This window comes from Carex rostrata, chromosome 1 (genome assembly GCF_964058835.1).
Source record: "Carex rostrata chromosome 1, lpCarRost1.2, whole genome shotgun sequence".
In the NCBI taxonomy this organism is placed as follows: Eukaryota; Viridiplantae; Streptophyta; class Magnoliopsida; order Poales; family Cyperaceae; genus Carex; species Carex rostrata.
This window is the reverse complement of record NC_135918.1, coordinates 6,108,839-6,134,347: the sequence shown is the minus strand read 5'-3', so window position 1 is coordinate 6,134,347 and position 25,509 is coordinate 6,108,839. Positions and strand designations below refer to the sequence as shown.

The 25,509-nt window shown below is 34.0% G+C and overlaps 4 protein-coding genes and 1 long non-coding RNA gene across 6 annotated transcripts; 1 reads left to right on the top strand and 4 right to left on the bottom strand.

The window, feature by feature from the left end:
* Positions 1–125: 125 nt before the first annotated feature.
* On the bottom strand, positions 126–1,430 carry LOC144552056 (uncharacterized). The gene has a single exon (XM_078300182.1). It carries the CDS (start codon positions 1,428–1,430, stop codon positions 126–128), a length of 1,305 nt encoding a protein of 434 aa, XP_078156308.1.
* A 2,872-nt stretch (positions 1,431–4,302) lies between these two features.
* Positions 4,303–7,098, top strand: LOC144551953 (uncharacterized). Its single transcript, XM_078300094.1, has 8 exons — positions 4,303–4,508; positions 4,736–4,910; positions 5,145–5,230; positions 5,423–5,535; positions 5,730–5,795; positions 5,904–6,010; positions 6,251–6,316; positions 6,421–7,098. Exons 1-8 carry the CDS (start codon positions 4,303–4,305, stop codon positions 6,838–6,840), a joined length of 1,239 nt encoding a protein of 412 aa, XP_078156220.1. The 3' UTR covers positions 6,841–7,098.
* A 336-nt stretch (positions 7,099–7,434) lies between these two features.
* LOC144551867 (uncharacterized) lies at positions 7,435–9,057 on the bottom strand. The gene is made up of 2 exons (XM_078299990.1): positions 7,773–9,057; positions 7,435–7,583 (listed from the first exon to the last, which is right to left on the bottom strand). The coding sequence occupies exons 1-2, from the start codon at positions 9,055–9,057 to the stop codon at positions 7,435–7,437; spliced, it is 1,434 nt and encodes a 477-aa protein (XP_078156116.1).
* Positions 9,058–19,853: 10,796 nt separating this feature from the next.
* Positions 19,854–20,931, bottom strand: LOC144565386 (uncharacterized). The gene is made up of 3 exons (XR_013514886.1): positions 20,785–20,931; positions 20,592–20,702; positions 19,854–20,193 (listed from the first exon to the last, which is right to left on the bottom strand). It is a non-coding gene; the product is annotated as an uncharacterized LOC144565386 (long non-coding RNA).
* A 401-nt stretch (positions 20,932–21,332) lies between these two features.
* LOC144565371 (uncharacterized) lies at positions 21,333–24,734 on the bottom strand. Of its 2 annotated transcripts, none has more exons than XM_078315110.1 (7): positions 24,665–24,734; positions 23,801–23,899; positions 22,107–22,184; positions 21,975–22,016; positions 21,796–21,875; positions 21,650–21,716; positions 21,333–21,579 (listed from the first exon to the last, which is right to left on the bottom strand). In XM_078315110.1, the coding sequence occupies exons 2-7, from the start codon at positions 23,852–23,854 to the stop codon at positions 21,409–21,411; spliced, it is 492 nt and encodes a 163-aa protein (XP_078171236.1). In that variant the 5' UTR covers positions 23,855–23,899; positions 24,665–24,734; the 3' UTR covers positions 21,333–21,408. The 2 variants fall into 2 exon arrangements, with proteins under 2 accessions (XP_078171236.1, XP_078171242.1); XM_078315116.1 differs by lacking the exon at positions 24,665–24,734 and adding an exon at positions 24,466–24,590.
* Positions 24,735–25,509: the final 775 nt, after the last annotated feature.

Below are 25,509 nucleotides of genomic sequence, written 5' to 3'. Positions count from 1 at the left end.
AACACTAGCCTTTCCGTCAGAAGCATTTTTTGAAGCTTATTACAAGCTTATTCGCACGCATTTAGGTGTTTTATTGTATGTGCAAATAAAAGAGATCTAATTAATAAAAGAAATGCACTATGATTTTATCCACTAATACGCTTGAGATTAGGAGTAACCCAAAAGGGTCTCGGGAAACACCAATATTCAGCATACCGCCATCTCTCCACATCATCAACAACTTTGATTGACTTTGACCTCGATCTGTCACGAATATTATTCTGGAAGTTTATCATAGCACGCTGAATAGGAGCTGCCATTCTTCTTTCTCCCCTGTGCTCCCTGTGCTCCCCGTGCTCCCATTCCAATTTGGTGTAGTTGTGAGTGAAGTACACCATGTCCTCCTTCAGCCATGGGAAGTGCTCTACCGCGACAGCCATGGAGCATCCATGACCAAGAAACAATACAAACCCCTCGAGCTTTTTTATCTTCTTGCCTTTTTTGTGTCTACTTTTTAATGGAACCTTAGGAAAGTAAAAAACGCTGATGTTTCCTCTCGGGATGGAAGATTGCATTGTGCCAGTAAAGGGAGGGCTGGTGTAGACTACCAACAAATGACCATCTGAATTGACCAAGAAAATGTTTCCAATTGGCATCTCCCTTTGAAACTGCTTTAGTTGGACTTTTTTCACAACAACTCCAGTCTTGTTGAAGCGAATTATCTTTAGTTCAAAAAACCGGTCAATGGTAACGAATTGTCCATTAATGAAAACCACATCCTCGAACTCTTTCTGGAGTAGTCGGTCAAAATGAAAAATCCACTCACCACCTCTGCCCTGCGATGTGAAGAAGCGCTTTTCCAAGCCGGAGAGGAATAGCAGCAAAGTGAAATGGTGATCATGTGTTGGATCAGAGGACAAGACGGCAAAGCGGACTATGGATAACTGACTGTGATATACTGTATTGGTCAGACGGTATTTAGGGATAGGATCACGTTTGAAAGAGAGAATTTCATCATTGATTGAGGAGAGGGGACGGAGGTGGATCGTTTCCTGAGTTACAGGGTTGAAAAGGGAAACAGAGGAGTCTTCGCTGAGACTTATAAGCCAGCTGTGAGATGAGCCGATGCAGATGCAGCCTATAGCTTCCTCAAGCTGGGGCAGCTCTATCAATTTGGGGTCACTGGAATAGTTCTTGATAGAGGGGTCTTTGAAGGGGAGACGGACGACCTTACCAAGTGAAGGAATGCCAATGGTGCGGGAAGGGAGAAGAAGGAAGGGCGGCTGGGGGGAACGGATGGGAGGTATGGGAGAGTATTTTGTGAGGGAGCGACACCAATCAGCACAGACTGTGCCGAAGTAGGCAGTGGCAGCGGCTGCGGCACTACATTTTGAGATGATTATTGAGAGAAGCTCAGAGCACAGATTGTTCCAGGGCCGCTGGTGTTCCATTGGAGAGTACTCAAGAGTAATGGAATGGTGGCGCTTGTTTTGAATTTCAATTCTTGATTTCAAGAAATAACTTAAACTGGGAGAATGTGGAAGAAAGAACTGGGGGTGCTGACTAATGACCCAAATATATTTTCGTAGGACTGAACTGATCGTGAACGGAGGTAGTTTGTTGTTATAATTTTCGGTTTGCAGGCTTTACATATCCGTTGCAGCACCCGACCCATTAATGGATAGTGGGCGAAAATTTGGGTTCCCTAGCTAGAACCCGTTTTGAAGGAATTTTCACTGAAACACAAAAGCTCTTAACCTAGGGGTGTAAACGGATTGGATATTATCCGATGTCGTTCATATCCGAATCTAGAAAATTACCTAAATTATCTGATTCGTATCCGTATCCATATCTGTATTCGTATTCGAAAAATTATAACGGATAAGGATACGATAAAACTTTTAACTATTCGTGTCCGACTGTAAAGCACAAAAAATGTGTTATATGTTATTAAATTGATTTATTAAATAACATATTGTACCAATAATTTATTAAATTGCATATAGATATATATTTTGATTAACGATATAACACTATGACATAATTAGTGGCTAATATTTTTATAATATAGTAGATATTTGGTAACCAACAAGTTAATTATGAAAAATATCTGTATCCGTCTGATATCCGATCCGTATCCATAACTTTAATATCCGATCCGATCTGTATCCATATCCGTATCCAAAAAATTATAATGGATATAGATATAGTAAAACCACTATCCGATCCGTATCCGACCGTTTACACCCCTATCTTAACCAGAATCAAGAAAAATTAGTTCATTTCAACATAACATATATGATTTATAAATAAGTTATTCTTTTTAAGGATTATCTCGTGTGTCATATTGTGTCTCATATTTTTTTTTCTATTATTAAAGATTAAATAGTCAAATCAAATCGATTAACATGTATGTATGTATTTTTTATTACTATCATTTAAAATGGTACAAAATTACTATTAGAAACGGTAATTTTATACCTATCTAAAAGGATTGTAAAATAAAAATGGGAACCAACCTTTTTATATGGAATGTCGTATTTTCGAAATTCGAATGATGGATATATTAAATAGTTTATGGTTTGACCTCAACTTTTACTAACTTTTTTTATAAAATTAATTATCCAAACACATTTTAAATATAGAGATCATATATATTAAATTATTGATCGTTTCGGATTGACTATTTGATTTTGCTAAAAAAATATAAAACACAATAAAACATGAATGATATGAGATATTTTAACTCTGCTTTTTTTTTAATCTAAAAGAGACTAAATTATTGCTCGAATTTATATATATTAAGCTCAAGATAGTTCAAAAAATTAGTTCATTCAATAGAACTTTTACTATGTAAATTGAAGTCACGTTAAATATCTAAAATTTGGTCGGTTGAACTCTTCTCTCTTTTGTTCTCCGCTTTTGATCAATTAATGTTGCGAAATTTATATCACCTAAAGTTACAGAAAATTTCTGTTAAGGCTGGATAATTCCTTAAGGTTTCTATGAAGGCTCAGAGATTAAATATTAATTAAAATAAAAATTGTTAAAACTAAACTAATAATTAATTATTTATTGACCTTTTCACTAGCATACCCAATATCTTTTTTTTTTTTTTTTTTTTTTTTGTTGCAACTGTGCGTTATTTTGACTACCAGTTTAGGTGTTGATTACACATCTTATATTGCGTGTACAAGCTGTTGAATTTAAACTTCCGAAGCATTGGAAGATCAGAAGTTAACATTATAAGCTAATATTCATGAATTTAAACTTTCTGTATAAGATTAAGAGAATGAAAGCTTGACATCGAATATACTTCGCATGGTTTATAGTGTTTTATAAACAAGGCAAGAACCATAAATCTGGTTTGCAATGAGTTTAGTGATTAAGTCTTTCAAGACCCAATAAGTGTTATATTTTAAGTTTTTTTTATTGAAAAGTGAGGACAAGGATTTGTTTAGAGTGTCTCACTAATACATTATAATTTTGGATTAGAACTAGGGTGCTCTTAGTTCATGAAGTTTCTTAATGAACTCTCCGGGTTGGCTTCAAACGACAAATTAGAACCATTGAAACCCATCTACCTTACAATGATGAGTTTACATGCGGAAATTTCGAATTTTCAAATTAATTTAGTATAAAGTAAAATGGTCAAAATTACAAGATTTATAAATTAATTTTAGTACATTTATTTTTTAAACGCTTTTTAATTAATTGACTTTATACAAAATTAATTCAAAATTTTAAAATTTTTGTATGTAGACGCATATATTACTCGTAAGTTGGAGGGGTTTTTCAACCATTTGAATTTATCGTTTGAAGCAAATTCAATAAATATTAGAGTTAAGTTCACAAGGAGGCATGTTCTACTCATAATTTCAGCCTAATAAAAAAAATATATAAGAATGATTTTGCTTGTTTGGACAAATTTTTTAAGTCTCATTTAGTATATTAGCACGAAGAGGCATGAGCGATGGTGAATTCTGCACAAAATTTCAAGTGAAAAACTTACCTCATATATTGAACGAAAGGGAGACGAAAATTTGTAAACATTAATTAACACTCGTCTATAAAATATTTGCAAGTATAATTTGACAAGTGATACTTGCATATTATAATATTATTTGAAAAATATATTTTAAATATTGTTCAACATACTATTTCGTCATAATTTGTCATATTATTCCTTGAAAAACAAAATTTTCTGTGAGAAAAAAATAAAAACAATAATTGAACCTACTTTTTAGAAAAATTCACTTGAACCGTATTTCGTTTTCTACTTTGAGGAGTTATCCGTTAATATAATCACTCGGAAGGATACAAATGATAAAAAGACAAGTGCCTTTATTTTTTCGCGCCTCGACACTTCTCCTAGAAGGAAGAGAGCTTACCGAGTGTGAGAGAGACTGGAGAGAGAGGATGTGCGGTAGAGCTCGGTGCACACTTAACCCTAACCAAGTCGCCGCCGCTTGTGGGTTTACCGGTGACGGCGGCCGACGAACTTCCGTCCGTACGGTTGACAGCAATCGGTATTTTCAAACTCCCCAAACCCTCGTTTTTCCACATCCCCCCTCGAAAGTGTATCTAATGCTACTTGAGGTTTGCTGGGTTTCTGTTATGTGATTAATCATGGAATTTTCATATAGTTTGTAGGGTTTTAAAACCAACATGTGGTCATTTCTATCAATATTTTTACGCGTTTGAAGGTCTTTTAATTAACTATGTGATTGCCATTACAATTTTGATTTTGATGCAGTTTTCGGCCTTCGTATAATGTATCGCCTGGTATGTATGTACCAGTAGCAATGGTGAAAAGGATCAATAGTGGAGGGGATGGAGAAAAGGAGGTGGAACCTGTAGTACATTGTATGAAGTGGGGCCTAGTTCCAAGCTTCACTAAGAAAACTGAGAAACTGGATCATTACAGGATGGTAACTTGCTAACTTTGGTGAATCATATGAATTTTTTTTTCCCTTTTTTCCCTCTTTCATGTTAAATTAGAATGGAGCCATAGAAGGGAAGAAATGAAGAAGTCACTGGCTCATTGGTTGTGTTATGTTAAAATCTGTTTTGACTCTCTTAGCTGCATTTAATTCCAGACAATAGTATGAGATGTTATACATTTCATTGTTTGATTGTATTTTGAAATAATAAGTAATATGCAGTTCAATGCTCGGTCTGAATCTATAAAAGAGAAGGCATCATTTAGGCGACTAATTCCTGCTAATAGGTGCCTCGTGGCAGTAGAAGGGTATGTATATATATACACATTTTCTCAATCCCTTTGTTATTTATTCTTCATGTTTTGAAAATTATATTCAGATAATTTCAATAGCTATTGTCAGGATTGAAGAAAATTATAAAACATAACAGTGTAATTTTTTTTTTCTTGCATTAAGAGCCTTTGGTGGTAATTGACTTATTTCTATTATATTTCTTATAGATTCTATGAGTGGAAAAAAGATGGCTCTAAAAAGCAGCCATACTATATTCACTTTAAGGATGATATGCCTCTTGTTTTTGCTGCTCTTTATGACTCTTGGTCAAACTCTGATGGTAATTTTTCTCTCCCTCTCTTTCTCTCCACTCAAAATTATACTTTATTATCACTTCAGAGCTCCTGTGATCACCTTTCATTTTCAATTTCCAGCGGGTTTGTGAACATGAATTTTGCTGCATTATGGTTTTGCCATAAGGAATAATGATTATCTCTCAACATTTTGTGATCTTTAATTTATTTTCTTTTACAGGAGAGGTCCTGTACACCTTCACCATCCTGACAACTCGATGCTCGACCAGTTTGGAGTGGCTTCATGGTTTGCTTTTGTATTACATATTGTATTTTACTTCAGTCGGTGGTTAACATGCCTAAATGCCTAATGGAGTATGTAAACATTATGTTTTTGACTTGATTTTAATTTCAGATCGGATGCCTGTAATTCTGGGTTCTAAGAGCTCCATTGACCTGTGGCTGGATAATTCAAATCAGAAATTTGAATCCCTTCTTGTTCCTTATGAAGGTCCTGATTTAGTAAGTCTGAACAGTGCTTTTCTTGTCTATAAAAGGATCTACTACTTGATATCTTTACTCTTGTTTTCGTTCTAGGTCTGAAAGTGAAATATGAATTTTTTTGGTATGGTCGGCTACCATACAAACTAGTACATGGTACTCAAACCTTCATAAATTGAGTTGTGTTGGATTACATTATTTTCAGTTATATTATTTTATTCCTTATATTTTTTGATTGTTGGTTCTTCACTTTGTCTCAAGGTGTGGCATCCAGTAACCGCCGAAGTTGGCAAAACGTCATTTGATTGTCCTGAGTGCCTCACAGAGGTACATCAAGATTATATAATTATATTACTGTAAATAATTTCTTTTCCTCAATCCTACATTTGTTGTTTGAACTTTTTACCGATTATTTCTGTTTGACACCGCAGATCCTAATAAAATCTACCGCCAACCACCCTATTTCGAAATTTTTCACAAAGAAATCTGACTGTGGTATCAAGCCAGAAAAAGAACACTCAAAGGAGACTGGCACTGTTGTTGATATCGAGAAAAAAGATGAACCTTTTAACAACCAGTTGACAAAAGCTAAAATGGACGAGAAGAATGAGTCTAGTGATATTAAAAGGGAAGAAACAAATGAGTCTAAGGATGTTAAAAAGGAAGCTTTAACATTTGAAGCTGAAGAATGTTATGCAAGTGAGAAAGGAAGACAATCTTCTGGAGTTAAGAGAGAATTTGACGAAGTAAAGAAATTCAGTGATGTGGATTCTCTGCCAGTGAAGAAAGAAAAGGCTGCGAAGAAGGAAGACGGTCAATTATCTCTGCTTTCTTATTTTGGTAAAAAATAGATCTCTGACTTCTTTAAACAACCGTTATTTTGTGAATATATCTTATCTAGTTGTGTTGTGTGGCCTTTTAGGATTTAGGTTCAAGCCTTTATATTGCACTCCCTTACTGTTTCCTTTTGTATCACAACCTAGTAATGGGCATTTTGTGGAGAACTGCCTTGAAATTACATTGATAAATTTGGACCTTGTGACTTAGAGACGTTCACTATCACTGTAAAGGAGAATCCTAATAAGAAAGGACAAAAAAAAAATTGAACTACTACTATCTACCGTTAAAGCTTTCAAATCCTGGTCAAATAACAAATTTTCATTTTACTTAAAAAAGGTCTGCTTTCTTTTTGATTTGAGAGGAATATATATAGCAAAATAGTACCAATTAGATTGATCGTTATCGGATCTATGACTTAATGGATCCTCAGTAAGCACACTTTCGTATGTTGAATGATTCTGTACGGCAGGTATGGAAATGGAACAGCTTGTTTGAGGAAACAGATACCTAAGCTATTGTATTGGTCGACTCTAAACAATTACGTAAAGAACAATGGGTTTTAGACATTTATGTACAAGTCATAAAGATATATTAAAAACTGGTTATCACTCTTGGTTGCTACCAGTTAAAAATTCAACCAATGCTCTTAGCAAAACAGACATTAAATAAGATTTCAGCATGCATTTGGTCAGGCTCTGATCAGCACTATCCATATCTCTGTGTTTAAACTTAAATAAGATGAAGAAATCTGGTACTGCCAATTAATGATTATTATCATTGAACAACATCAAAGACAAGTCATAGCAGAAACACAAAACACTAGCTTTTCCGTCAGAAGCATTTTTTAAAGCTTACTCGCACGCCTTTAGGTGTGTTATTATATGTGCAAATAAAAAAGATCTAATTAACAAAAGAAATGCACTATGATTTAATCCACTAATACGCCTGAGATTAGGAGTAACCCAAAAGGGTCTCGGGAAAGACCAATATTCAGGAATTGCATACCGCGATCTCCCCACATCATCAAGCACTTTGTTTGACTTTGACCTCGATTTGTCACGAATATTATTCTGGCAGATACTGATAGTACGCTGATTAGAAGCTGCCATTCTCTCTCCTCCCCTGTGCTCTCTTTCCAATTTGGTGTAGTCGCGAGTGAAGTACACCACGTCCTCCTTCAGCCATGGGAAGTGCTCTACTGCGACAGCCACAGAGCATCCATGACCGAGAAACAATACAACCCCCTTGAGCTTATTTATCTTCTTGCCTTCGACGTTGACACCATTTAATGGACACTTGTGAAAGTCAAAAACGCTGATGTTTCCTCTCAGGATGGAAGATTGCATTGTGCCAGTAAAGGGACGGCGGGTGTAGACTACCAACAAATGACCATCTGAGTTGACCAAGAAAATGTTTCCAATTGGCTTTTTCAGAATCTGGCTTAGTTGGACTTTTTTCACAACCAATCCAGTCTCGTGATTGTTGAAGTCAAATATCTTTAGTTCAAAAAACCGGTCAATGGTAACGAATACTCCATTAATGAAAACCACATCCTCGACCTCTCTCTCAAATAGTTGGTGGACATGCAGATTCCACTTACCACCTCTGCCCTGCGACATGAAGCAGTGGGTTTTCAAGCCGGAGAGGAAGAGCAGCAAAGTGAAACAGCTATCATGTGCTGGATCAGAGGACAAGACGGCAAAGCGGACTATAGAGAACTGACTGTCTCTTATTTTCTTGCCCACAAGATGGTATTCAGGGACAGGATAACGTTTGAAAGAGAGAATTTCATCATTGATTGAGGAGAGGGGATGGAGATGGATCGTTTCCTGAGTTACAGGGTTGAAAAGGGAAACAGAGGAGTCTTGGCTGAGAGTTATAAGCCAGCCGTGAGATGAGCCGATGCAGATGCAGCCTATAGCTTCCTCAAGCTGGGGCAGCTCTATCAATTTGGGGTCACTGGAATAGTTCTTGATAGAGGGGTCTTTGAAGGGGAGACGGACGACCTTACCGAGTGAAGGAATGCGAATGGTGCGGGAAGGGAGAAGAAGGAAGGGCGGCTGGGGGGAACGGATGGGAGGTATGGGAGAGTATTTTGTGAGGGAGCGACGCCAATCAGCACAGACTGTGCCGAAGTAGGCAGTGGCAGCAGCTGTGGCACTACATTTTGAGATGATTATCGAGAGGAGCTCAGAGCACAGATTGTTCCAGGGCCGCTGGTGTTCCATTGGAGAGTACTCAAGAGTAACGGAATGGTGGCGCTTGTTTTGAATTTCAATTCTTGATTTCAAGAAATAACTTAAACTGGGAGAATGTGGAAGAAAGAACTGGGGGTGCTGACTAATGACCCAAATATATTTTCGTAGGACTGAACTGATTGTGAACGGAGATATTTGTTATAATTTTCGGTTTGCAGGCTTTACATATCCGTTGCAGCACCCGACCCATTAATGGATAGTGGGCGAAAATTTGGGTTCCCTAGCCAGAACCCGTTTTGAAGGAATTTTCACTGAAACACAAAAGCTCTTAACCGGAATCAAGAAAAATTAGTTCATTTCAACATAACAGATACGATTTATAAATAAGTTATTCTTTTTAAGGATTGTCTCCTTGTCATATCGTGTTTCATATTTTTTATTTCTACTGTTAAAGATTAAACAGGTAATTCAAATTGATTAACATTATCTCTATATTAAAATGTATTTAGAGGCTAAATTATATATATACATTTTTAATTTTTACTATCATTTAAAACTATACAAATTACTGTTAAAACAATAATTTTGTATCTATCTAAAAAGATTGTAAAAAAAAAATTGAGAACTAACCTTTAATTTAGTAGTAAAGGTCATCCTCCATATGGAAGATCTTATATTCGATACCCAGGTAATAAATCTTTTATAAATATTAAATAGTTGATAATTTGACCTCCTACTTTTATTAATTTTTTTTTTATAAAATTGGTTATCCAAGCACATTTTAATATAGAGATCATATATATTGATCAATTCAAATTAACTATTTGAATTTTGCTAAAAAAATGAAACACAATAAAACATGAATAACATGAGGTATTTTAATCGTGCCTTTTTTTTTAATCTAAAAGATACTAAATTGTTGTTCGAATTTATCTATATTAAGCTCAAGATAGCCTAATAATCAGTTCATTCAATAGAACTTATGCTATGTGAATTGAAATCCGTTAAATATCTAAAATTTGGTCAATTGAACTCTTCTCTCTTTTGTTATCCACTTTTGATGAACGTTGCGGAATTTATATCATCTTTTATAGAAAATTTCTGTTAAGATTCAGACCGTTTGATTAGAATCCACACAAATATTAAAGAAACTCTCTGTATTTTTTTCAGACTGAATTGACTCGAATTTTAATCGAGTGGTCCGGATCTAAACATAAATATTTTGTTACCTCAAAGGATATGGACTCCGGATCTGAATAGTGCCATCTTGACATTTTGTCTTGAAAAGTTGACATATGTGCTATACTCTTTCATTTTCTCTATAAAAGTTTTATGCAGCCAGGGTGAAACTAAAAAATCTTGATAGAGGGGTCTTAAAACTTAAAATGCATAAATTGTATTTGGTGAGAATTGAATCTAAGTTCTCCACTAACACAAAATAAACTCTAACCACTGGACTACAAATATATACATGATATTTATGAGGGGACTAGCCGGCTAGCTCTATATAAAATGTTTAAAAAAAAATAAAATTCAATTATATTTGAGTACATATAACTAAAATTTTAAAATCATAGGAGCGGCTTAACCATCTTTTGAATGGCTTTAGATCCGCCCCTATTTGCGGCACATTTGATTTCGTTGAAAATACTTTATCCAACAAAATTACTAAGAACATAGGTTCAAAGAAATGTGTTCTTAACCTTATATATTCTCTTGTTGAGTTTGATTAATTTCCTTAAAATTTATAATCCAGAATTATATTTTTGTTTCTTTATTTTCTTTTGTAAAACATGAAACATATTCTTAGAAAATGTCTTTTCAGGTTTATTTAGCTGAAATATATAATGAAATTTTAATGTGGACCAAAGAAAGGGCTATGTTACATTGACAACAATTTTATATATCTTCTTTGCCATTTAGATAGAGTGTATTTATTAAGCAATTTGATGCAATTTGACAACTTATAGCATTTAGAAAGCAATTCCGAACACTAATGATTTATTGACACTTGATTTAATTTGTTAATAATACACATACATTTTTACTTCTTTCCAATATCACATATATATATAGAAAAAACTCATTTTGTAAAAGAATCAAATGTTGCAAATTTCAAATTTAACATCATGATTTTGGAGGAGACAATATACATACACACACGCACACGCACACGCACGTGTTGACTGATAGATTATAACATAGGGTCCATCCCAGTAGATATTCATCTAGTACGTACTTTTCAGCTGGCATTTCTTTCTCATTGATTGCCGACGAGTGATAAACAATATAAGAGAAATAAAGCTTTCCTAAAGAATATATATATAAGAGAAAGAAGCATGATCAGAATTCTGTGGCGTTAGTCCATATAGTCCCATCATATTGCAAGGGAAAAACCGTGTGTAGCGATATGCAGAGTTTTATCATCCATAAATAGTATATATATTTCTCATTCTATATATATTCAATTACTAAATTTTACAAGTAAATATTTTAGAATGAGTGATTTAGAAAAGGAGGGGACTGGATGCAGCTGCCACAGGTAAAAAGAAAAATCATCCAACCTTTTTATTTGTTTTATTCTACTTTTGCAGACATTTTGGGCTTACTATATGTGTATAGTTAACAATTTAAACTTGAAAATATTCCTTTCTCTTTGGTTTATACTTTATAGGTTAAATTAGCCAAAATTATCTCATAGAGAGGATTACCTACGATATCCAAAGGTAGATAATATTCTCGCAATCTATGTAAAATCTATCTAGACCAAGATAACCATCCAATCTAAATAATTACTTTGGAAGGATGAAATATTTTGTGAGAGTGCCATGAAACGGTTTGTGGCTAGGACCTTTACAAAATATCTAACTGATCGATAAATGATGCATTCTTAGGGTTTATGTTGGGCATTATCAATCTTGATGCATCGAAACAGAGTTCTGGTGCAAATAATAACTCTTGTCAAGCTAATTAATTTGTAGTTTTGTAAAATAATGCATGAACGTAACCATAATATTAATCTTATTTGTTTAGTGTTTAGTATATCTGTAGCTATAACCCCTGTTATTTAAATTGAATCACTAATTAATGATGAGGATTTTTTCCATTTGTGAGAAATAATGCTTTGCTCTGGAACCAATTGAATGAAACAGAGTATTTGATTTGGATAAAGATGAACCAATTAAGAATACAAATTACTCCATTTGTAACTTTACCTTTAAGGCACTTGTCAAACATTAACTTCCCTCAAACCAACCTGTGTAAGAATGAACAAAGTCTTAATATTACTTGCCAAGTTATTTTTGTTTGGGGTTCCCAGTATATATATATTTTCCACAACCTAAACCAAGATTTCATGGACCTGCTATTGTAGTACAAATCATCAAATCTAAACAGGCCCAATGATTCAGATATAGTTATGTTATCCAAAGGAAGGTGATAAATAGGTTGTTGAGAAATAAAGGCCTCAGACCCGTGAGGGTATTTTCGTCATAGGCACTTTTTATGAAAAATAAAAAGCTCACATTTAAGGAGCTTCAATTTATTTATTCCTTTTTTAGGGACTGTACTGTTACCTTTTTTAGGGACTGTACCGTTAGGATTTTTTACCGTTACAACTCTGGCTATATAAGCCATGTACACAGTATAAGAGATAATATGAATATACAATATTTCATCACATAAAAAGCTCTCTGATCTCAACTGTTAAAATCAACATGGTATCAGAGCATTTCTGATCCAAACTAAGGCTTCCGCAAAATCTCTTCAAGATCCCTCAACCAAGTAAAATTCAAAAAAAGGCACTGTCAAAATGGCAGAAATCCTTCCAGATCCAAGGGAAACTACCACAATAATCAGGCATCAAGTCGATTTCAATTCATCTAAAAAATTAACCAATTTTCCTTTGGATGGAAAAAACTATATACAATGGGCCAAAGCAGCCAGAGTTACTCTCAAAGCAAAAAGATTGCTCGGGTATGTCAATGGCAGCAAAATAAGACCCACACAGGGGGAGGATGATCAAGAAGAATGGGATGTGATAGATAGTCAAGCAATGACATTAATCACAAATTCAATTGATCCACAACTAACCACTTCCTTCTGGGCTTGCGAGACAGCAGCAGAGCTGTGGCAAGCCATCGAGAAGCAGTTTAGTGATCCAACAAATCATTCTCAAATCTACCAACTAAAAACCGAAATCATCCAAATTACTCAAGAATCAAGAGACATACCAGAGTTAATCGGACTTGTAACAGCCAAATACGAAGAGCTCAAACTATACAGACCACCAACCACTGACCTTAATGTGCTCCGAGAACGAGAAGAGATGGATAAAATTTACACATTTCTGGCAGCCCTTGATTCAAGCTACGAAGCCGTTAGAGCTCAGATTCTCCTCTCCAAAGAGAAATTGGCATTTGACGATGTGACAGCCCGTATCCGGCAAGAGGCAACAAGGCGAGTTGCAATGAAGACCTCCGACTTGAACCCGAAGCCGGAGGCTCATGCCTTCTCAGCCCAGCACCTCAACGCCAAAGGAAAGGGTAAGGGGGAGACCGAGAGATGCTCGCACTGTAAGAGGGACGGCCATACTCAGGAGAAGTGCTGGATCCTTCATCCCCATCTCCGACCCAAGAGGGCTGATCGGACTCAAGAGGCGGCGAAGAAGAAAATTTTCTTCAAAACCCTAGATCCGAAAGAAGGGGAGAGAAGGGGATTCGTCTCAGCGAAAGAGAAAGAAAATGGAGAAGAGAGGAGCACTGACTCGCGTAGCGAATCGGGTCGGAGTGAAATAGACAGACTCGACCGACTCGAGTCCATGGTATCTGCGCTACTGGGCCAAAAAATGGGCCAAGGTCATTTTTCGTTTTTTCAAAACAGTAATTTTAAAACCAGCCCAAGTCATAGTCTGGTTGGCCTAGAGATTAATTCAGAAAACTGTACAATTAGGTGTTTAACTATAGGACTTACAACCAAAAATGCACCACAAAATTGTACCAAATGGGTCCTTGATTCTGGTGCCACCGACCATATGACCGGGAATCGAAACTTGTTAAAAAATTATCGACCAATCAATAATGAACAATTTTTTACGGTTGCAAACAATGAGAAAATCAAAATTAGAGGTTGGGGCATGGTTAGCATTTTTCCTAAAAAATTTCTTCAAGATGTTTTTTTCGTTGAAAATTGCTCCGTAAACTTATTATCTATTAGCAAGCTTGCTAAAGAATTGAATTGTGAAATTATTTTTAAAGAAAAAAAATGTTATTTTTCAGGATCTATTCACCAAGGAGAAGATTGGTGAAGGTTTCTTAGAAAATGGATTATATTTTTTGAATAGCAACAAGTTTATTTTCAATACTAGGAAAAATGAAGATTTATGTGAACTTTGGCACAAGCGGGTGGGACACCCTTCCGACAAGATACTTAAACTCATGTTTAATTTTACTAATATTGATTGTAGCAAGTGTGAAGTTTGTAAGCTTGCCAAGCATACAAAACTTCCTTTTTGTAACTCAAATTCTAAGAGTAATGAAATTTTTGAGCTAGTTCACTCCGATGTGTGGGGACCCGCTCCCGTAAATTCTTACAATAATTTTAGATATTACGTTATATTTATCGATGATTTTTCAAGAACAACTTGGATATATTTAATGAAAAATAAAAGTGAAGTTTTCTCTCACTTTCAAACATTTGTAAATTTTGTAGAAACTCAATTTAATAAAAAAATCAAAACTTTTAGAACGGACAATGGAACGGAATTTGTAAATCAAAATTTCTTAGATTTTGTAAAACAAAAAGGAATTATTCATCAAACTTCTTGTGTTTATACTCCTCAACAAAATGGTATTTCCGAGAGAAAAAACCGTCATCTACTTGAGATGACAAGAACACTTTTATTTCAAAATAATGTTCCAAAGATATTTTGGTCGGAAGAAGTTCTCACCGCAACTTATCTAATTAATAGGTTGCCTAGTGCCATTCTAGATTTTAAATGTCCAATCGAGATACTTTATAATAAAAAACCGAATCTCGATCATTTGAAAGTTTTCGGTTGCATTTGCTTTGTGCATAAAAATAAAATAGATAAATTGGATTTCACCTCGACCAAAGCTTTTTTCGTTGGTTACTCTCTTGAAAAAAAGGGATTTAAATGCTATGATCCAAAAACAAAAAAACTCTACATCTCAAGAGATGTAACTTTCCTAGAAAATAAATCATTTTATGATAAAAGTGAAGAAAACCACTCTAATAAGTTATTGTCAAATGAGTTTGTTATACCTTGTGTTACTAATCCGGAAAGAAGAGAAATTCTTCTTGAAAATGTTGAGATAGGTAATCAAGAATCTGAAGGAGATGAGCAATCATCAGAAGAAACCGAGGAGAACGAGGATTATGGAGAAGTCCAAACGGAAGAAATACCGTTAAGAAGATCTAGTCGACAAACTCAACCTTCAACAAGATTGAGGGATTTCGTCACATATTCGGTACAATATCCCATACAAAATTATATTTCCTATAATAATATTTCTTATGATCATTATGCTTTTTTAAATTCTATGTCAAAAATAGAAGAACCAACCAATTATGAGATAGCAAAATTGGATCCGAAATGGTGTAAAGCAATGAAAGAAGAATTACATGCCTTAGAAAAAAATCAAACTTGGGAGTTGTGTGAATTACCAAAAAATAAGAAACCGGTTGGGTGCAAATGGGTGTACAAAGTTAAATATAATTGTGATGGCACTATAGAACGGTACAAGGCTAGATTAGTAGCCAAAGGTTATACCCAAACATATGGTATTGACTATCATGAAACCTTTGCACCCGTAGCTAAAATGAATACCGTGAGAATTCTTTTTTCCATTGCGGTTAATAAAAATTGGAATCTACACCAAATGGATGTAAAAAATGCATTTCTCCAAGGGACACTTGAGGAAGAAGTGTATATGTCCTTACCCCCCGGTCACAAAAAAGAAGGAATTTCTAACTTTGTTTGTAGGTTAAAAAAATCAATCTACGGACTAAAACAATCTCCAAGGGCATGGTACGGTAAACTTAACCATTTCTTATTATCTTGTAATTTCAAAATGAGTCTAGCCGATTCATCTTTGTTTACCAAGCATAATTCTAACGGTACCACTGTGGTTTTGGTTTATGTCGATGACATAATTATAACCGGAGATAACCAAAATGAAATTGAAGGTGTTAAAAGAAACTTAAAACAAAAATTTGAAATAAAGGATTTGGGCAAATTAAAATATTTTCTTGGAATAGAAATTGCCCACTCTACAAAAGGGCTATTTTTATCACAAAGAAAATACGTTCTTGATTTGCTCAAAGAAACCGGAAAAATAGGGTGTAAACCGGCTATCACTCCAATTGACACCAATATAAAGCTCAATACCGAAGATGGTGAACCGTTGAGTGATATTAACCAATTTCAAAGACTTGTAGGAAAATTAATTTATTTAACCGTGACTAGACCGGATCTTGCTTTTGCCGTGAGTCAAATTAGCAAGTTTATGCATGCACCAAGAACACCTCACTTAGATGCCATTGATAGAATATTAAGGTATCTAAAAGGTTCTCCCGGAAAGGGAATTTGGATGAGGAAAAATGGTACTAATGCAATATGTGGCTATTCCGATGCAGATTGGACCGGTAGCTTCGATAGAAAATCGACCACCGGTTTTTGCACATTTGTAGGCGGAAATTTAGTCACATGGAAGAGCAAGAAACAAAATGTCGTGGCGCGATCAAGTGAAGAAGCAGAATATCGAGCCATGGCATCAACCGCAAGTGAACTGACGTGGATTAAGCAAGTGTTGACCGACTTGAATGTGAAGGCTAATGAACCAATGCAAATGTTTTGCGACAATCAAGCGGCAAGACACATTGCGGCAAATCCAATCTTTCACGAGCGTACCAAACACATTGAAGTGGATTGTCACTATATCCGAGAAAAAATTCAAACTCAAGAAATCGAAACTCCATTTGTCAAGAGTGAAGATCAATTAGCGGATATATTTACGAAAGGATTAAGCTCTAAGGTTTTTGAGAATATTTCATGCAAGCTAGGATTATATGATCTCTATAATCCTAGCTTGAGGGGGAGTGTTGAGAAATAAAGGCCTCAGACCCGTGAGGGTATTTTCGTCATAGGCACTTTTTAGGAAAAATAAAGAGCTCACATTTAAGGAGCTTCAATTTATTTATTCATTTTTTAGGGACTGTACTGTTACCTTTTTTAGGGACTGTACCGTTAGGATTTTTTACCGTTACAACTCTGGCTATATAAGCCATGTACACAGTATAAGAGATAATATGAATATACAATATTTCATCACATAAAAAGCTCTCTGATCTCAACTGTTAAAATCAACATAGGTATATGACAGGAATTTGGGAATTTTTTGTCCCACAATTGACAAAAAGTAATTCATATACGTTATTAAAGACTATAAGAAGGGGTATAGATTTTGATAACCAAATCTCATTGAGAAGGCTTGTCAAGTGCAGGATTGGACACTACTTATCTTTCCCTTTCGTTCCAATTTTTCTAGAGCAGCCATTGAAAAGTGTCTTCTTAATAAGGTTAGCATCTAATTAACATCCGTGTTATATTTTCTATGAGTATCAACTATGTTGTTAATGGAGTTTTTTCGTTGTTCTCGCATATAGTTCTCGCGGGACAAAATATATGAATAAAATCATATATTTGATCATATTCCTTGTTTACTAATTGGATTGAAAACTTATTTCAAACACTAAATGAACCAGTCAAGTTTTTGACTGAATGATTCTTCTTCTTTCAAAACGGAATGTTCTTTTTTCTTTCCCTCAGTTGGCTTAATCTATTTTCTTGTTGAGTTTGATACATCAATTCTTTTTTATTTTAACTAAAAATTAATTATCTAAATTTGTTCAACAAAATTGGAGTTTTCCATCTAATCTATAATTTTTCTTGTGGGTGGGGTTGCTTCTGGGGGTGGAGGACGATGAGATAAGAAACTAAAAAAGAAGAAGAAGAAGAAGATTTAGTAACAGTCCAAGGGGTACATGCATTACAGGACAAACTTGCAGTTTCTTTTTTAAACCTAACTAGTTGTATTTGTCGAACCAAATTTAAGTGTAGCTTACTAGCTTTAAATTCTTTTCTACAAAAGTCCATTTCTACTGTTAGTTACTTCCAAATTTGAAGTAAATGGTAAAATTGTATTTAACTAATTACAGTTTAATCTACGTGTCAAATCATAGGGTATATATGTACATTTTGAGAAAGAATTTCATTTATTTTAGATACCTTCATGAAGGAATCATATCAATAATTCATAAATTATTACATGGTTCAATAGCAAAATATGTATTACTTTTTCTGTGTTTAATCAGGATAGGTAGCTAGAGTATTTGTTGCAAATTATTCTCCAACGACTTCACAAATAAATTGGGACGAAACTACGAAAGCTGATCTGGTTGGGACATCGACAGAAAACATGGTATGATTTGTTACAAAAGTATTTCTCCTGGTCTTCAAATGTAGTTCTTGGGATGCATGAAAATGAAACTGTAATTATTAAAACATGACCCTTTAATTTATTTCCTTATATGGGCATTAAAATGGATATCATGCATGCACGTAATGCTTTTTTTTTTTACAATATTTTTGGCATCCTTCTAAACTTGTAGTGCAATATTCTTTTGCTGGCTTTTGTAGAGATTAATTTAAAATACATGAGTATTTCTATTGTAAAATATGAAAAGATATATAATTTCTATAGGGTTATATATGCTAACATATATTAACAACTTCACTTTTGGAAGCTAGCTAACTTATCTAAAGTTCTTCATTTATCTCAAATACATTCACTAATTAGTAAGCGTATCTAAATGTCTAAACTGAAGTAACACCAGCAAATGATAAGTCATATACCGTAGTCACACCATTACATTCTCTTGTACACCATTAAAAAAAAAATTGCTTCTCCTGATATCCAGTTAAATTTACATAATTATATAATAGATGCTACTGGTCCTGTACTCTCTACCAATAAAATGTCTAATTAATTTAGATAATCACTTATATAACACTTTTGTTGTATACTTGCAAATAGAGTACTACAAAGAAGCAAAAGTGGACCAATTAATTGTTTTACGAGTTAATTTTTCATCATTTTTTTGACCGCTTGACCATGTACTAAATGAATTCGAAACTTTAAAAATTTTACATGCACATATATCACTCACGAAGTACTTGGATTTCAATGATTTAGATTCGTAGTTCGAAATCAATCCGATAGTCTTTTGGAGGTGTGCTCACCAATTCCTCTTGGTGAGCACATCACACCCTAGTTTTGCTCCTTGTATTATATTATATAAGATAATTAATTGGATAGATTATCCATATGACTCGATAATTTGATAATTAATTATTTGTTTCATATCATTCTGTATCTATTTAAGGTTAATTTGATTTCAAATATTAACATATATTTACTATTTGTATTTGCTCACTGAAAAATACATATGAATTTGGTCTTAACATTATCCACTTTAAATTCGCTCCATTTACATCTCTACAACAAGGTGAAAACCGAATCTGAGTAAACGGAAAGTGGAGGATCTGAAAATTATGGTGGGTAGGCGGCAGTCCCTGATCTATAGGAGCATGATGCTGTGAGGGTACAACTGTTTCATTAAAAAAAAAAAAATTTAAAAGGTATGTGGTGGAGATAAAAGCACAACGTAGGAGGAAAGGGTAAGGGGAAGCCAACTTTTTGCTAGAAATATATCGTGCCCCTTTTTTTTTTTTTAAGGAAGAAATGTTTGGTCATGTCCCTATTTGATTCATTGTAGTTCCCTTATACAAAGATTCATACTGAAAAAGAAAAGGAAAAAAAGAAGCAAAAGCAGCTCAGAACAGTTGAGCTATAAGAAAAAGATTGAAATAAGAAACTAAAAACAGAAAAGATGATAGCATTAAGTTGAAAAAGAAACAAAGGAGCTACATTGTAGATGTTATACTAGCCATTTGTCGTGCCCCCTTACGATTTAATAAAATTGAGTAAGAGAAATCAAGTATGGGTGGCGACCAATCGCCCACTTTGTAGTCTTGGTAACAAGCGGAAAAGGATGATCAGATAGTGACATCAAAGCAGGAGCCAGCTACAAAAATATAATAATAAAAAAAGATATAGATTCAAAATTTGATATTTATAGTACTTAAATACTGACCCTATATGATAATGATCAACTTCTGAATGTGTTTTTTATCTGGCGTCTAATGGTCACTTCAATACACCATACAGAAATTAGAAAACGGAGAGTACAATAGAAACCCATGATACAAATTTCTAACAAATACATCAATTAACAGTTAACAACATAACCTAGCCTCTGTACTGTTGACACAAATCTTACTGAAACCTTGAATCCTTTATTACCTTTACTCGTAAAGCAAACTGAAAAATAGAAACTAGTCTGCTAACATTTTTAAGGAGAAACAAAATAATGGACACTATGTCTACATAAAAATCTTAGAATATCTAAGAAACTGTTGGTACCTCGGAAAGGTGTGGGCCAAGACCGTCCATGCAATATTCTGAAACTATACCCAGTGCTAAAATGGCGGACTCTTTCTTCCAATCAGCACAATTTGTGTCCATAATGTTTCTCTAGAGAGAAGGAGAGATTAATTCTCTTAAATAAAATTAAAAGAAATAGTATTTTACAATATTTTTTTAGATTCACATCTACCTTGATCAAAGGTATCAAGGGTTCGATGATTTTGTTGCCAAATGCAATAGCTAATTTACTAAGGCAATAAGCATTATGCTCGCGGTCTGTCCAAAAAACAGGGCATCCCTGTTCAAAATTCAAAATTAGCAAAGCTTGCACACAAAAAAAAAAAACATTAAAATAATATTTCAACGAAGTGTAATTAAGCCTTGTCAGCTAACCTAGCTCAAACTTGTTTAAGAGGTTGGTAATGATGTATGAGAAAATAAACCAATATTCATATTAATAAGTATTGTCGAGGTTAGTTATAATATTTATATTTGACTAATTTGCATAATATTTTAACTCAAAACTAACAATTGTAGCAACTAGATTACAAATGTATGCTGATAGGGGTGTTGACTTAGGATATACTGCGCTGATATGTGAATATTGCGTTACTTTTTAATGTTCTATGTTTTGTAATCCAGTAGGATATAGATTGTTTATACTGGACAAAGTATGAATACCATTGCTTTCAGAAAGCAATAATAGCTGGTTTCTTGTATTGGAATAACTTAAAAAAAGAAAAAAAGAAAAGAGGTTAGAACTAGGGTGTATCTGTCACAATATTCCTTTTCTCTTTGGTCTATTTTTATCAAGCTATCGAACAAAACTCAAAGTTGAAAGAAGTGAAATAAGAGAAAAGACTTCGACACTTGCCTCAATGTAGCCACTTGCTTCCTTGTAGGGAAAATAATTTTCCAACTTAGACATATCAACATCGGATAGTGCATCATCATCTTTCACACAAGGAAGGTTTGCTAGTAAAATCTATAATGTCACTCAAAAGTTAGCAATAAGTAGAATATTGAGAAAATAAAAATCCATAATAAAATCATACCTTCACGATTCGAGGTATGAAAATGTCTAAATTTTCAAGAGGCCAATTTCCATTTAGATATCTAAACCTGAAAAGTATAATTTATTTTATGTATAGCAATAATTAACTGTTAAATCAACTAAAAAAATAGCTAATATAGTAAATACCAGAATGATGACCCATAATAAATCCCATCAATACTTTCTTGGATGCACAGAATTGCATCAATTACTTCTGTTATATTGTTCTAAGTTTCAAAATGCAGACAAAAAATAATCATGTTATATAAAATCATTTAAGAAACATATTAATTAATCATTACACAATAATCACAGAAATCACAGACCTTAAAAAGGGACAAGCTTTCTTGTGTGCTTGAGGAATCCACCTTTTGAAAAAGGGAAAAAAACTGAATTATAAATAGGAAATAATTTGTTATACAACCAAATGAAAATATAATTGAGAAAGAGAGAGATACATATTTGATTTCATCCATGTATTCTTTAATATATGACAAAGCAAAATATTTCGCCTCCATATCTGAATCCTTGAGATCCTGATTAAAAAAGGTGTACCAAATAATTAATTCAACATATTAGTAATAAAATTTTGAATAGACATCATACTGAAATTTTTATTGATAGGAAATAAGGAAAAAAAATAAAAATAGGAAATGTTGGGTTGAAAATTCAAAAATGGGAGGGCAGGTAGGGGTTATGGCATCTCTCAAAGATTATCAAAACCGGAAAAACGAAAAAAAAAGTGGGAGCCATAAGCCACTCAAAACAAAATAAAAATTGTGAATTTTGCATATTCTGACAGCCTATTTTGTGAATTTTGCACATGCGAATGTACAAGGCCAAAATTTGTGTTCTTGGCGTCGAAATTCTCAGGAGATTATAAGCTTTGACCCTAGAAAATTTCAAATTTTTCTGAGACCTCTAGCTATATCAGATGTTTGATTTTGTGAGAGCCCGTGTACCAGCCTGGTACAGTACCAGTTTTTTTTCTTTTTCTTCAGGATCTGAACTTTAAGATGCTCTCAGAAATTGTAGAAAAATCAGAAAAATATGAAATTTTTCTTGCTTGTCCATGAAGATGTCCTCTATTAGCTCATAAAATAGTTTGATCAAATTCAAAGTGTAGATATGGTTTTAATTTTGGTTTGTATAGAATGATGTTTTGGGGTTGTTTGGTACCAGCAGTTTATCACTTTGTAAACAATAAAAAATGACTTTGATAAAAAAAAAAGAGGAACTGAATATATTATCTCTTGATTGTTGATCTTTGCTCTTCTCATGCAAAGAGGAACCCAAGATTAAAACCCCAAAACATATTTGAAGTTAGTAATTGTGTGTATGTTAGTGTTAAAATGCCCTATACCAATCCCTAATTACACCCCAGGTGATGTACCAAGCAACCAAATAAGAGAAAACAAAGTGGCAAACTGCTGGTACCAAACAGCCCCAAAACAACATCTACACTTTGAATTTGATCAAACTGTTTTATGAGCTAATAGAGGAAAATCTTCATGGACAAAGATAGACAAATTTCATATTTTCTGATATTTCTATAATTTCTGAGAGCCTTTTAAAGTTCAGATTCTGAAAATTTAAAAAAAGAAAAGAAAAAAAAAACAGGTATTGTATCAAGCTGGTACACAGATCACAAAATCAAACATCTGACATAGCAAGAGGTCTCAAAAAAAAAATTTCTAGGGTCAAAGGTTACACTCTCCTGAGAATTTTGACCCAAGAACACAAATTTTGGTCTTGTACATTCGCCTGTGCAAAATCCACAAAATAGGCTGTCAGAATACACAAAATTCACAATTTTTTTTTGTTTTTTTATTCGATTTTGAGTGGTTTATGGCGTCCCACTTTGTATTTTTTTTTTTCCGGTTTTGATAATCTTATGGTGTCCCGCAGGGACCCCTACCTGCCTTCCCATTTTTGAATTTTCCACCCAACATTTCCTATTTCAATTTATTTTTCCTATTTCCTATCAACAAAAATTTCGGCATAAATATTAGCAATGCATAAGCTGAATGTAAAACATTACAAATTAAATAGACACAAAATTAATCAAGAATTTGGATGAAAAGTTATGTAAAATAAAAATAAAAATAAAAATGGATATGATTAATTGAGTAATGTAAATATCGCAAAATACCTTAAGAAGGGTAAAAAAGTGTGTATTCATAAATTCTTCAGTCCACTTCACCATGTCACCGATCAAAAAGAATATCTTATAGTTCTCTGCTCAACACTCCTATTATTAGGAATATCACATGGATAAGGAATGACTTCAAAAACATAAAAAAAAAAAAAAAAAAAAGTCGGGCAATCTTAGATAGAAAAGAACAAATAAATTGTTTCATATATTCAATTAAAACAAATCTTAAGTATCAAACTTGAATTCAAGGAGGACCGATCTTTATATATGAGTATAAAGTGTTTTTTCAAAATAACAATATTTTAAGTATTTTTTGCTTTACTGGTATAATAATGAAATTCAGTAATTAAAAATGAAGAAATATATATTATCTTCAAATTCCAAGAACTTTGAACTTATAAATTGGAATCAAAGATACTCAATCATAATGAATCGTGAATTCTGAAAGAAAAACACGAATTTCAAAAGGGGGACGAAATTGATACAAATTGCAACAAATTAGAGAGATGAGAGATACGGTACAAGTTTCAGAGATGGAGGTGCATCTTTAGTGAGTAAGAGCTGACTGGTCTGATGAGATCTGAATAGATGTTGTGAGAGGATTTTGGCGAGGCAAAATTAGAGAGAAGGTTCTCGCTCATGCGAGTTTAATACTGTTGTACCTGTTGGGAATGAGTATGGCTGTTTGGGCTCGGGAGGAGGCGTTGTACCGAAATGGATATTGAACGGAATCGATCTCGCTCTGGACGAAACGAGAAAAAAAAATCAAGGGAATGAAAAGTGATATTGCAAATTGGAGAGGTATAAGATTGGAGAATTCGAGAGATTTAAAGTATTCAGACAAGAGGAACGAAAAAGAACCTGATTTGGTTTGGGAGAGCAAGAGCAGAAGGAACGGAGAATAGCGGCGAGGCTTTCTCTTGGAGCAGGCGAGAGAGGAAAAGAGCGGAGAAATAAAGTGGCGGCAATTTTATGTTTGGCTATATATAGCCTCCAGGATTGCTGAGGGACAAATTTAGCATAAAAGCGGGTTTAATACTGTTGTACCTATTGGAGTGTTGGAAAAAAAGTATGACTGATTGGATTCGGGAGGGAGTGTGTATCGTTTGAGATATCTCAACTTTTACGTGACCAATGTGTACGGTTTCTATTCGGAGATAACAGGGGACCGCTATTATTTTTCATTGAGATTCGTGCATAACATATTTGAACGGTTAAGATTTTTCATAAAAACACTCAAAGTTTGAGATATCTCAGAGGATACGAATTCGGAGGGAGGAGGCGTTGTCCTCGAAATGGAGATTCAACTATTCTAAATACTGAAGGTTGAGATAAAAGTTTTTCTCTCTAAATACTTGTTTTATCCTTTGAATCTCTCTCTTCTTGATATCTGTCTCATTAATTAAAAAAGTTAACAAAGAAAGTTAGGTCATCATGATAATCAACCTCATCAGTATTTGCTTTTCAGATGTTGTTTGAAGGTTTTTAATTTAATTTAGTAACTATCCGCTCTCGCATGTCATGGTCGCCCTATCTAATAAGGGGTCAGGCTAAGACTTGTTTTGATAGATGTAAGAGATTATGTAATTAGTCCAAAATTTTCTAGACTTCATTGCTACGTCCTTCGTCGGCACTTTCTAGTTTTATTAGGGGTCATCATGGTGAGATAAGACAACGTGACATTCATCATGTCAAGACTTTTATAT